This window comes from Pseudophryne corroboree, chromosome 1 (genome assembly GCF_028390025.1).
Source record: "Pseudophryne corroboree isolate aPseCor3 chromosome 1, aPseCor3.hap2, whole genome shotgun sequence".
In the NCBI taxonomy this organism is placed as follows: Eukaryota; Metazoa; Chordata; class Amphibia; order Anura; family Myobatrachidae; genus Pseudophryne; species Pseudophryne corroboree.
In genome coordinates, this window is record NC_086444.1 from 795887294 (window position 1) to 795901401 (window position 14108).

Sequence of the window (14108 nt, forward strand, 5' to 3'; positions counted from 1 at the left end):
ATGTCACTGTTCTGTGCTGTGTATTTCCCGAATTATAAATATTGCAGAAGTTATAAATATAGGATGTAGTCAGGAGATGATGTCCCCTATCAGTCTCACCTCAAAAGACAGGCAGATGTATTTCTCCCATTTTCTGTGTGCAGGGAATTAAAATGGCCGCCGAGCAGGGAGACCAGGCTGAGGTGATCGATGAATCTTGTGCCTAGGGCCCCAAAGCAGCCAGCAGAGGGGCTTATAAGTGGCAGGTAGAATTAGGAGACGGGGAGTCGGATATACTGTATATTTATTGCTGGGCGGGATGATGTCGTGCGCCTGCAGTCCATCTCTGACGCATCTCAGCAGCTCCCAGCATGCGAGGTCTCGGCTTTGTGGAGGTAGGAGGGCCACAGCTCGCGCAGACAGCACGTGCTATCTCCCGGTGCTGTAGCACACTCCCAGTGCCTCTAGTGATTGGGGTGGAGGTAAAGGGGATATGAAAGGGGGATATTTATAGTATTGAGGTACCAATAGAGGCTATTTATTAGTTCAGCCTGCTGGAGCCCATCAGAGTCACAGCCACCTCGTCTGCCAGCCAAGCCACGCCCCCCTTCCTCCCCATGTCTACTTGGCTCTGTGTATCTCTTACACACATACACACTTGCAGTGGGTTGGAGGTTTCCATATATGTGCGCTCTCTCTATTTCTCTCTCTCCTCCTCTCTCTCTCTCTCATATCTGGACCCCCCCCTTACATGCAAACACACACACACACAAAGAAAGGTTGACTCTGCTGATGTAATATGAAAAAAGGGGACTCTGCCTGCTGTAAAAAGGGAGACTATGTTACTGTAATGTGCAAAAAAGAGGGACTCTACTGCCATAATGTGTAAAAAAGGGACTCTGCTTATGTAATGTGTAAAAAAAATAAGTGGACTCTGCTTACTTAATGTGTAAAAAGGGGGACTCTGCTTGCTTAATGTGTAAAAAGGGGGACTCTGCTACTGTAATATGTAAAAAAGGGGACTCCTATATTTTTGGCATGCGCATTGACCATGTTTTGCATATGGGGGGGGGGGGGGGCGCCGATGCTGTTTCTTGCACACAGCACTAAAATATCTAGTTACGGCACTGTGTCAACATTTAGCTATTTTACATTGCGTAAGAGCTAGAAGAATTACCCACTACGAATCCAAATTTTCCTGATTCATGTTTGTAAGTAAAGCAAAAAGCAAGCAACTGGGCAAAACCATGTTGCACTGTAGGTAGGGCAGATGTAACGTGCAGAAAGATTTAGATTTGGGTGGGGTGTGTTCAAACTGAAATCTAAAATGCAGTGTAAAAATTTGCTCCCCTTGCATGGCAACATGGTTTGTTCCAGGCACAAAGTTATTTTTTTTTTTTTGCTTTATGTGCAAACATGAATCTGGCCCAAAGTGCTGAAATAACTTCACAATGCAGCTCTGTTGTGATGGGTTTTTTTTATTACTTGACAAATAATATTTGCAGACTTTCAGGAGCAGTGGTCTTCAGGTGAAGATCTGCACCAATGCAGTTTCAGCTGTCATATGGTAGGTAAACAGGGAAAACCCAAGATGCCCATGAGACATAGGCCCTCATTCCGAGTTGATCGCTCGCTAGCTACTTTTAGCAGCCGTGCAAAAGCATAGTTGCCACCCACGGGGAAGTGTATTTTCGCTTTGCAGGAGTGCGAACGCCTGTGCAGCCGCGCGGCAGCAAACACATTTTGTGTAGAACAAGACCAGCCCTGTAGTTACTTATTCTGTGCGATGATTGCTGCGACGAAGGTCCCGGTATTGACATCAGATACCCACCAAGCAAATGCCCGGCTACGCCTGCGTTTTTCCAAACACTCCCAGAAAACAGTCAGTTGACACCCAGAAACTCCCACTTCCTGTCAATCTTCTTGCATCCGCCAGTGCGACTGGAAGCGTCGCTAGAACCTGTGCAAAACCACAAACCTCTTTGTACTTGTAAGACACGCCTGCGCATTGCAGTGCAGACTAGCCCCGTTCTGCCATAATCGCTGTGCTGCAAAAATCCGTAGCGAGCGATCAACTCGGAATGACCCCCATGATGTATACTTAATCCATAGAAGTCATCCATGATTACTTTTTGGGTTCAATTAAAACACAAAAGTAAAAAAAAAATAAAAAAAAAATAGCCCCATTTATACAATAATTCATTGTGCACCAGCAGTCTGAATTGTAGAAAAATAATCCAGTCCAAGTTTCTCCAGTACAAAAGCCACAAGAAAATCAGTACACATAGGAGCTTCAACTTCTAATCTATATTGTCAAAAGGGTCCGAATGCTGGAAAGAAGACAAAAAGTTTCAGCATGAGAAAGGAAATGTTCTGTAATACTGATATAACACAGTCAATATACAAATACTACTACAGGTTGAGTATCCCATATCCAAATATTCTGAAATACGGACTATTCCGAAATACGGAATTTTTTGAGTGAGATAGTGAAACCTTTGTTTTCTGATGCTCAATGTACACAAACTTTGTTTAATACACAAAGTTATTAAAAATATTGCATTAAATGACCTTCAGGCTGTATATATAAGGTGTATATGAAACATAAATGAATTGTGTGAATGTACAAACACTTTCTGTAATACACAAAGTTATCAAAAATATTGGCTAAAATGACCTTCAGGCTGTGTGTATAAGGTGTATATGAAACAAAAATACATTCTGTGCTTAGACTTAGGTCCCATCACCATGATATCTCGTGGTATGCAATTATTCCAAAATACGGAAAAATCTGATATCCAAAATACTTCTGGTCCCAAGCATTTTGGATTAGGGATACTCAACCTGTATAAACAATTTGTTATGTACAGTAAATTGTAACTTTTACAAAGTCAGTGTCCTAAACCATATGCAATGTAAAGAAAATCATATACTGTATGCTATAAACAAGATTAAATGTAAACACATCTCTTATCCAATAAATCTTATTATTTCACACTTAAATAAAGGTTTAATCTCTTTCTTGGATATTCTGTATGTCTTGACCCTCATGTAAAAGAACATGGGATTTAAGGCCTAATTCAGGTTGGATCGCAGTAAGCAATCTAACCACAAAACCTTAATTTCTGGTAACAAGCAGAAATGGCAATGCGATCGAAATTTCTGCTTGTTGAAGGGGGGAGGCTGCGGTCAGCATGCTGGGCGGCCCCCAGTATGCGGACAGAAGGATTGCAAATTCTGCTAATTAGCAGATTTTGCAATCCTTACTGAATTAGGCCCTTAGAGCAGACTATATGTTTGATATGTTTGGAGCAGACGAAGTGGTTCTTATATGCCATCAAAATTCTATGGGCGGGATGTAATGCCATCTGAGTTTGCCAGAGGTGCCTGGTAAATGATTGCCGCTTTCAAAAGCGCCCGAGTTCAGCTAGAATCCTGCACCTCCGGCAAACTCGGACGACATTACATCTCGTTCTGTGTTTCTATTCTAATTTGTTTTTATGATATTATTTTTCATTTAACCTTGCTTATAGCATATATGGTTTTATTTACAATGCACATGGGTGGTCATTCTGAGTTGTTCGCTCGTTGACGATTTTCACTATGCTGCGATTTGTTGCTAAATGCGCATGGTACGCAGAGCGCATGCGCTAAGTTATTTAACACAAAACTTAGTAGATTTGCTGGTGTTCGTGCGACGCTTTTCAGTTGCACTGCTGATCGGTGAATAATTGACAGGAAAGAGGCATTTCTGGGTGGTAACTGGGCGTTTTCCGGGAGTGTGCTAAAAAACGCAGGCGTGTCAGGGAAAAACGCAGGAGTGTCTGGGGAAACGGGGGAGTGGCTGGCCGAACGCAGGGAGTGTTTGTGACGTCAAACAAGGAACTAAACGGACTGAGCTGATCGCAATCTAGGAGTAGGTCTGGAGCTACTCAGAAACTGCTAAGAAATTTCAATTCGCAATTCTGCTAATCTTTCGTTCACAATTCTGCTAAGCTAAGATACACTCCCAGAGGGCGGCGGCTTAGCGTGTGCAATGCTGCTAAAAGCAGCTAGCGAGCGAACAACTCGGAATGAGGGCCATGGTTTTGATAGAATGACTTAGAGCCACAGATAGGGTTGCCACCTCATCCCTTTAATTCTGGACACATATTACACAGGTTATGTGGCTGATTAAAACCAGGTGAAATGGAGTCTTGAAGTCTGCCAGCCACAGAACCTGTGTAATTAATTAGAGATGAGCGGGTTCGGTTTCTTTGAATCCGAACCCGCACGAACTTCACTTTTTTTTTCACGGGTCCGAGCGACTCGGATCTTCCCGCCTTGCTCGGTTAACCCGAGCGCGCCCGAACGTCATCATGACGCTGTCGGATTCTCGCGAGGCTCGGATTCTATCGCGAGACTCGGATTCTATATAAGGAGCCGCGCGTCGCCGCCATTTTCACACGTGCATTGAGATTGATAGGGAGAGGACGTGGCTGGCGTCCTCTCCATTTAGATTAGATTTAGAAGAGAGAGAGAGAGAGAGATTGCTGTGATACTGTAGATTAGAAGAGAGTGCAGAGTGCAGACAGAGTTTAGTGACTGACGACCACAGTGACCAGTGACCACCAGAGACAGTGCAGTTGTTTGTTTTATTTAATATATCCGTTCTCTGCCTGAAAAAAACGATACACAGTCACACAGTGACTCAGTCTGTGTGCACTGCTCAGCCCAGTGTGCTGCACATCAATGTATTGTATATAAAGCTTATAATTGTGGGGGAGACTGGGGAGCACTGCAGGTTGTTATAGCAGGAGCCAGGAGTACATGATAAATAATATTATATTAAAATTAAACAGTGCACACTTTTGCTGCAGGAGTGCCACTGCCAGTGTGACTAGTGGTGACCAGTGCCTGACCACCAGTATATTAGTAGTATTGTATACTATCTCTTTATCAACCAGTCTATATTAGCAGCAGACACAGTACAGTGCGGTAGTTCACGGCTGTGGCTACCTCTGTGTCGGCACTCGGCAGGCAGTCCGTCCATCCATAATTGTATTATATACCACCTAACCGTGGTTTTTTTTTTCTTTCTTTATACCGTCGTCATAGTCATACTAGTTGTTACGAGTATACTACTATCTCTTTATCAACCAGTGTACAGTGCGGTAGTTCACGGCTGTGGCTACCTCTGTGTCGGAACTCGGCAGGCAGTCCGTCCATCCATAATTGTATTATAATATATACCACCTAACCGTGGTTTTTTTTTCGTTCTTTATACCGTCGTCATACTAGTTGTTACGAGTATACTACTATCTCTTTATCAACCAGTGTACAGTGCGGTAGTTCACGGCTGTGGCTACCTCTGTGTCGGAACTCGGCAGGCAGTCCGTCCATCCATAATTGTATTATAATATATACCACCTAACCGTGGTTTTTTTTTCGTTCTTTATACCGTCGTCATACTAGTTGTTACGAGTATACTACTATCTCTTTATCAACCAGTGTACAGTGCGGTAGTTCACGGCTGTGGCTACCTCTGTGTCGGCACTCGGCAGGCAGTCCGTCCAACCATAATTGTATTATATACCACCTAACCGTGGTTTTTTTTTCTTTCTTTATACCGTCGTCATACTAGTTGTTACGAGTATACTACTATCTCTTTATCAACCAGTGTACAGTGCGGTAGTTCACGGCTGTGGCTACCTCTGTGTCGGCACTCGGCAGGCAGTCCGTCCAACCATAATTGTATTATATACCACCTAACCGTGGTTTTTTTTTCATTCTTTATACCGTCGTGATACTAGTTGTTACGAGTATACTACTATCTCTTTATCAACCAGTGTACAGTGCGGTAGTTCACGGCTGTGGCTACCTCTGTGTCGGCACTCGGCAGCCCGTCCATAATTGTATATACCACCTAACCGTGGTTTTTTTTTCTTTCTTTATACATACATACTAGTTACGAGTATACTATCTCTTTATCAACCAGTCTATATATTAGCAGCAGACACAGTACAGTGCGGTAGTTCACGGCTGTGGCTACCTCTGTGTCGGCACTCGGCAGCCCGTCCATAATTGTATATACCAGTGACCTAACCGTGGTTTTTTTTTCTTTCTTTATACATACATACTAGTTACGAGTATACTATCTCTTTATCAACCAGTCTATATATTAGCAGCAGACACAGTACAGTGCGGTAGTTCACGGCTGTGGCTACCTCTGTGTCGGCACTCGGCAGCCCGTCCATAATTGTATATACCAGTGACCTAACCGTGGTTTTTTTTTCTTTCTTTATACATACATACTAGTTACGAGTATACTATCTCTTTATCAACCAGTCTATATATTAGCAGCAGACACAGTACAGTGCGGTAGTTCACGGCTGTGGCTACCTCTGTGTCGGCACTCGGCAGCCCGTCCATAATTGTATACTAGTATCCAATCCATCCATCTGCATTGTTTACCTGAGGTGCCTTTTAGTTGTGCCTATTAAAATATGGAGAACAAAAATGTTGAGGTTCCAAAATTAGGGAAAGATCAAGATCCACTTCCACCTCGTGCTGAAGCTGCTGCCACTAGTCATGGCCGAGACGATGAAATGCCAGCAACGTCGTCTGCCAAGGCCGATGCCCAATGGCATAGTACAGAGCATGTCAAAACCAAAACACCAAATATCAGTAAAAAAAGGACTCCAAAACCTAAAATAAAATTGTCGGAGGAGAAGCGTAAACTTGCCAATATGCCATTTACCACACGGAGTGGCAAGGAACGGCTGAGGCCCTGGCCTATGTTCATGGCTAGTGGTTCAGCTTCACATGAGGATGGAAGCACTCAGCCTCTCGCTAGAAAACTGAAAAGACTCAAGCTGGCAAAAGCACCGCAAAGAACTGTGCGTTCTTTGAAATCCCAAATCCACAAGGAGAGTCCAATTGTGTCGGTTGCGATGCCTGACCTTCCCAACACTGGACGTGAAGAGCATGCGCCTTCCACCATTTGCACGCCCCCTGCAAGTGCTGGAAGGAGCACCCGCAGTCCAGTTCCTGATAGTCAGATTGAAGATGTCAGTGTTGAAGTACACCAGGATGAGGAGGATATGGGTGTTGCTGGCGCTGGGGAGGAAATTGACCAGGAGGATTCTGATGGTGAGGTGGTTTGTTTAAGTCAGGCACCCGGGGAGACACCTGTTGTCCGTGGGAGGAATATGGCCGTTGACATGCCAGGTGAAAATACCAAAAAAATCAGCTCTTCGGTGTGGAGGTATTTCACCAGAAATGCGGACAACAGGTGTCAAGCCGTGTGTTCCCTTTGTCAAGCTGTAATAAGTAGGGGTAAGGACGTTAACCACCTCGGAACATCCTCCCTTATACGTCACCTGCAGCGCATTCATAATAAGTCAGTGACAAGTTCAAAAACTTTGGGTGACAGCGGAAGCAGTCCACTGACCAGTAAATCCCTTCCTCTTGTAACCAAGCTCACGCAAACCACCCCACCAACTCCCTCAGTGTCAATTTCCTCCTTCCCCAGGAATGCCAATAGTCCTGCAGGCCATGTCACTGGCAAGTCTGACGAGTCCTCTCCTGCCTGGGATTCCTCCGATGCATCCTTGCGTGTAACGCCTACTGCTGCTGGCGCTGCTGTTGTTGCCGCTGGGAGTCGATGGTCATCCCAGAGGGGAAGTCGTAAGCCCACTTGTACTACTTCCAGTAAGCAATTGACTGTTCAACAGTCCTTTGCGAGGAAGATGAAATATCACAGCAGTCATCCTACTGCAAAGCGGATAACTGAGTCCTTGACAACTATGTTGGTGTTAGACGTGCGTCCGGTATCCGCCGTTAGTTCACAGGGAACTAGACAATTTATTGAGGCAGTGTGCCCCCGTTACCAAATACCATCTAGGTTCCACTTCTCTAGGCAGGCGATACCGAGAATGTACACGGACGTCAGAAAAAGACTCACCAGTCTCCTAAAAAATGCAGTTGTACCCAATGTCCACTTAACCACGGACATGTGGACAAGTGGAGCAGGGCAGGGTCAGGACTATATGACTGTGACAGCCCACTGGGTAGATGTATGGACTCCCGCCGCAAGAACAGCAGCGGCGGCACCAGTAGCAGCATCTCGCAAACGCCAACTCTTTCCTAGGCAGGCTACGCTTTGTATCACCGCTTTCCAGAATACGCACACAGCTGAAAACCTCTTACGGCAACTGAGGAAGATCATCGCGGAATGGCTTACCCCAATTGGACTCTCCTGTGGATTTGTGGCATCGGACAACGCCAGCAATATTGTGTGTGCATTAAATATGGGCAAATTCCAGCACGTCCCATGTTTTGCACATACCTTGAATTTGGTGGTGCAGAATTTTTAAAAAAACGACAGGGGCGTGCAAGAGATGCTGTCGGTGGCCAGAAAAATTGCGGGACACTTTCGGCGTACAGGCACCACGTACAGAAGACTGGAGCACCACCAAAAACTACTGAACCTGCCCTGCCATCATCTGAAGCAAGAAGTGGTAACGAGGTGGAATTCAACCCTCTATATGCTTCAGAGGTTGGAGGAGCAGCAAAAGGCCATTCAAGCCTATACAATTGAGCACGATATAGGAGATGGAATGCACCTGTCTCAAGTGCAGTGGAGAATGATTTCAACGTTGTGCAAGGTTCTGATGCCCTTTGAACTTGCCACACGTGAAGTCAGTTCAGACACTGCCAGCCTGAGTCAGGTCATTCCCCTCATCAGGCTTTTGCAGAAGAAGCTGGAGGCATTGAAGAAGGAGCTAAAAGGGAGCGATTCCGCTAGGCATGTGGGACTTGTGGATGCAGCCCTTAATTCGCTTAACAAGGATTCACGGGTGGTCAATCTGTTGAAATCAGAGCACTACATTTTGGCCACCGTGCTCGATCCTAGATTTAAAGCCTACCTTGGATCTCTCTTTCCGGCAGACACAGGTCTGCTGGGGTTGAAAGACCTGCTGGTGACAAAATTGTCAAGTCAAGCGGAACGCGACCTGTCAACATCTCCTCCTTCACATTCTCCCGCAACTGGGGGTGCGAGGAAAAGGCTCAGAATTCCGAGCCCACCCGCTGGCGGTGATGCAGGGCAGTCTGGAGCGACTGCTGATGCTGACATCTGGTCCGGACTGAAGGACCTGACAACGATTACGGACATGTCGTCTACTGTCACTGCATATGATTCTCTCAACATTGATAGAATGGTGGAGGATTATATGAGTGACCGCATCCAAGTAGGCACGTCACACAGTCCGTACTTATACTGGCAGGAAAAAGAGGCAATTTGGAGGCCCTTGCACAAACTGGCTTTATTCTACCTAAGTTGCCCTCCCACAAGTGTGTACTCCGAAAGAGTGTTTAGTGCCGCCGCTCACCTTGTCAGCAATCGGCGTACGAGGTTACATCCAGAAAATGTGGAGAAGATGATGTTCATTAAAATGAATTATAATCAATTCCTCCGCGGAGACATTGACCAGCAGCAATTGCCTCCACAAAGTACACAGGGAGCTGAGATGGTGGATTCCAGTGGGGACGAATTGATAATCTGTGAGGAGGGGGATGTACACGGTGATATATCGGAGGGTGAAGATGAGGTGGACATCTTGCCTCTGTAGAGCCAGTTTGTGCAAGGAGAGATTAATTGCTTCTTTTTTGGGGGGGGTCCAAACCAACCCGTCATATCAGTCACAGTCGTGTGGCAGACCCTGTCACTGAAATGATGGGTTGGTTAAAGTGTGCATGTCCTGTTTTGTTTATACAACATAAGGGTGGGTGGGAGGGCCCAAGGATAATTCCATCTTGCACCTCTTTTTTCTTTTCTTTTTCTTTGCATCATGTGCTGATTGGGGAGGGTTTTTTGGAAGGGACATCCTGCGTGACACTGCAGTGCCACTCCTAAATGGGCCCGGTGTTTGTGTCGGCCACTAGGGTCGCTAATCTTACTCACACAGTCAGCTACCTCATTGCGCCTCTTTTTTTCTTTGCGTCATGTGCTGTTTGGGGAGGGTTTTTTGGAAGGGACATCCTGCGTGACACTGCAGTGCCACTCCTAGATGGGCCCGGTGTTTGTGTCGGCCACTAGGGTCGCTAATCTTACTCACACAGCTACCTCATTGCGCCTCTTTTTTTCTTTGCGTCATGTGCTGTTTGGGGAGGGTTTTTTGGAAGGGACATCCTGCGTGACACTGCAGTGCCACTCCTAGATGGGCCCGGTGTTTGTGTCGGCCACTAGGGTCGCTAATCTTACTCACACAGTCAGCTACCTCATTGCGCCTCTTTTTTTCTTTGCGTCATGTGCTGTTTGGGGAGGGTTTTTTGGAAGGGCCATCCTGCGTGACACTGCAGTGCCACTCCTAGATGGGCCCGGTGTTTGTGTCGGCCACTAGGGTCGCTAATCTTACTCACACAGTCAGCTACCTCATTGCGCCTCTTTTTTTCTTTGCGTCATGTGCTGTTTGGGGAGGGTTTTTTGGAAGGGCCATCCTGCGTGACACTGCAGTGCCACTCCTAGATGGGCCCGGTGTTTGTGTCGGCCACTAGGGTCGCTAATCTTACTCACACAGCTACCTCATTGCGCCTCTTTTTTTCTTTGCGTCATGTGCTGTTTGGGGAGGGTTTTTTGGAAGGGACATCCTGCGTGACACTGCAGTGCCACTCCTAGATGGGCCCGGTGTTTGTGTCGGCCACTAGGGTCGCTTATCTTACTCACACAGCGACCTCGGTGCAAATTTTAGGACTAAAAATAATATTGTGAGGTGTGAGGTATTCAGAATAGACTGAAAATGAGTGTAAATTATGGTTTTTGAGGTTAATAATACTTTGGGATCAAAATGACCCCCAAATTCTATGATTTAAGCTGTTTTTTAGTGTTTTTGGAAAAAAACACCCGAATCCAAAACACACCCGAATCCGACAAAAATAATTCGGTGAGGTTTTGCCAAAACGCGTTCGAACCCAAAACACGGCCGCGGAACCGAACCCAAAACCAAAACACAAAACCCGAAAAATTTCAGGCGCTCATCTCTATAATTAATGTGTCTAGAATGAAAGGGATGAGGTGGCAACCCTAGCCACAACGCTCATTATCTTACAATTTATAAAAACATATTTTATTAGAGCTGTTTTTTTCTGGTTTTATTATATGATAGTATTCAAAAAGGTTGGTACAGAATGTAGTTTACATCACATTAGGAATAATGCTACGAGAGACCTCTGGAGGAAGTTAGGGGAGCAGTTTAATTCCCATTCTATTACTTTTTATGTACAGTTTTGCACGTTGTGATATGCAACAGAATGATTTATCGAATAGATTTTTGGCTAAGGGATATTCAAATGATTTACTAACCAAAACTAGAGAGAGTTAATGGAATGGAAAGGACCGATCTGCTGAAATTGAAACCTCCGAAGGAGAGAGGGGATAAAGAAAATGAGTTTCAGTGGGCATTTATCAGTCAGTATAACGTTAAATATAAAGAAATAGAAAAAATCATTAGGTCGAATTGGAAGTTGTTAAAACAAGTTCATTTACTAGGTAGAGTTATACCTGATAGACCGAAATGTATCTATAAAAAAGCCCCATCATTACAAAACCACTTAGTGAGGAGTAATGTGGAGACGAACCCTAGACAAAGTATTAGGACGAAGGGTTATCATCGCTGCGGCAATTGTCTTATGTGTAGGACGGTAAAATCGAAAGATAGAAAGATCACTTACTTGGTAATTAATGACAAACCAATTGAAATAAAAGAATTTATCACGTGACATTCAAGAAACGTTATTTATATCTTGGAGTGCTCGTGTGGCTATTTTTATGTGGGGAAAACCACAAGGAGTTTAAAGGTGAGGGCGGAAGAGCATATATATATATAACATCAAATAGGGTCTATCAACGCACACTGTCTCTTCTCACTTTAAGGAATGCCATAATTCGAAGGAGTGTAATATTAGTAATTTTTGGGGTATACAACAAATTCAACCTCATTGGAAAACACGAAATGTGGAAAAAAGATTATCACAGACGGAGATGAAATGGATTTACCACTTGGGAACCCTTGTCCCCAGGGGATTGAATGGGGACTTTGAATTAAAATGTTTCCTCACTTAATCTCAATGAGCACTCCTTGTATATTATGGCACCCCACGAAGTATGAACTCTCTCCCCTCATATGTACTTGTTATTTAATATGTTTGCCTATTTGTGCCTACCACTGAACCTGTTTTTATTATTGAGGTACAATCTTATCGTTTTAATTATTTGAACATGTGTGGAGCGCAATTACATCAGTTATATGTATCGTGGAATGCACAGGCCGCACGGCGATGACGCGTGTGACCAATGGGAGATGTCGCACATAATCTCCCGGCCAAGTGGTACGCACGGCCATCGTGTATTTGGTCATACTATAAGACTGCGCCGCATGTGATTTGACCTTTTCAACGACTTCCGGTCGTGTGGAACGCATGGCCATCTTGGATCCGGTTACACTATGGGACTGCGCCGGCACGGACAACGCCGATTAGCGGCAATGCAGATCAGGTGTAACATGTATTAGTTTAGGGTATTTATAGGGAGTTGGAGGATCAGTTATTCACGCTTCTGACGAAAGACATTGATCTGAAACGCGTTAAGCGTACTGCTCTCCCGTATATACTGCCCCAAGGAAAAGGCTGCTGCTATTCTGAAAGTCCAGGTGTTGGAGTCCGGTTCCGGAGCCCGATCTCTCAGCTTTCCCAGATCCATCAGGGTTTTCCATCTGTACCTTTCTGGTTGTTGCTGTGAATGCCTAAAGGGGAACTTGTTACATGCGCTTTTACCATCTATGTTTGTAAGTTTAATGTGTATTAAATTTATGTTTTAAAACCAAAGGATAATTTGCACTATGTTATCTTTAACTTGTGTACCCCTTTATGAGCCAAGACAGCTCTGTTATATGTGAAGGTGGAGACAGTTTTTTACAGATTCTGTAGAGAAAAGGTTACTGAACCATCACCTGCTGTTGATGTGAATGACAAATATCCATAAAACGGTATTGCTTTTCTTATTCACTATTAAGTGGTGAATTAATGTGGTGACGTGGGTTATTTATGGAGCGCTGGTGATCCATTTCCTACTTTTATATCTGTTATTTGTCCTTTTAGTGCTATGGGGATGCACTTTTAGATTTTGATTATAGCTGCACCATAAATTATTCTTGCGCAGATTGTCTCTCAAATATCTTTACTGCTCAGTTGTAAATAAAACCAGACATAATAAGCCTGCAATGTAAATTTAACCTGTTGGATCACAACATAGCGGCATATACAATTAGCCGCATGGTTTACCCCATTGCTAATTGACAGCGTGGACCCTACACACTTACTAAAATCTTACTTACTTCATCAAAGATGGAATTCATAGTCCTTTAACACCCAGCTATCTTCTCCTCATGTTCCCAATTGTCATATCTCTCTCTGGGTTATGGTATAAAATGATAATTTTGACCACAGTCAAAAGGTCGACAGTGTCTAGGTCGACATCAAATGGTCAACGTGCACAAGGTCGACATGGTCAAAAAGTGGACATATATACAAAGTATCGACATGGAAATGGTCAACACATGAAAATGCCAACATGAGTTTTCAACTTACAGCTCATGGACCCCCATTTAGTGTACCACGTATCTTCTCATGGTTTGCCATGCTTCGGGTAAAGTGACTCGCTCCACTACCGCTGCAATCGTTACAGGTTATTATTCCCAGTCTTAGGGGGTAATTCAGACTGGATCGCTACAGCGACAGCGATCGCAGTCTGAATTACTTTGTGGAGTGCACTAGCGCACCCCGGGAGCCCAGTGAAATGCTGCCAGCATCTCACTGGTGCGATCGCCTCTACCTGATTGACAGACAGAGGTGGTCGCGGGGCAGGAGGGGGCATGCAAACAACGTTAGAACACTGTTGGCTGGGTGCGGCCAGGACAACGGAGGTGTGTCCGGACCGTTAGGGGAGTGGGCCGCGGCGGCTGCGTGACGAGTAGCGCCCTGTCAGTGCACAGGAGCTGCGCTGGTAGGGAGCTACTCCCCAGGTACAAAAGCATCGCCGCCATGCGATGCTTTTGTACCTGTGTGGTGGGGGAGCCAGACATGCGAGGCGG

General features: G+C 45.0%; 1 protein-coding gene across 1 annotated transcript in view; it reads right to left on the minus strand.

Moving 5' to 3' along the window:
• Positions 1-1446: 1446 nt before the first annotated feature.
• Positions 1447-14108, minus strand: part of LOC135049843 (alcohol dehydrogenase 1-like) — an 87434-nt gene continuing 74772 nt past the window's right edge. The window contains exon 10 of the mRNA XM_063955779.1: positions 1447-2309. Coding sequence (XP_063811849.1) covers positions 2285-2309 — 25 coding nt within the window. The 3' untranslated portion in view covers positions 1447-2284. The remainder of the gene's footprint in view (positions 2310-14108) is intronic.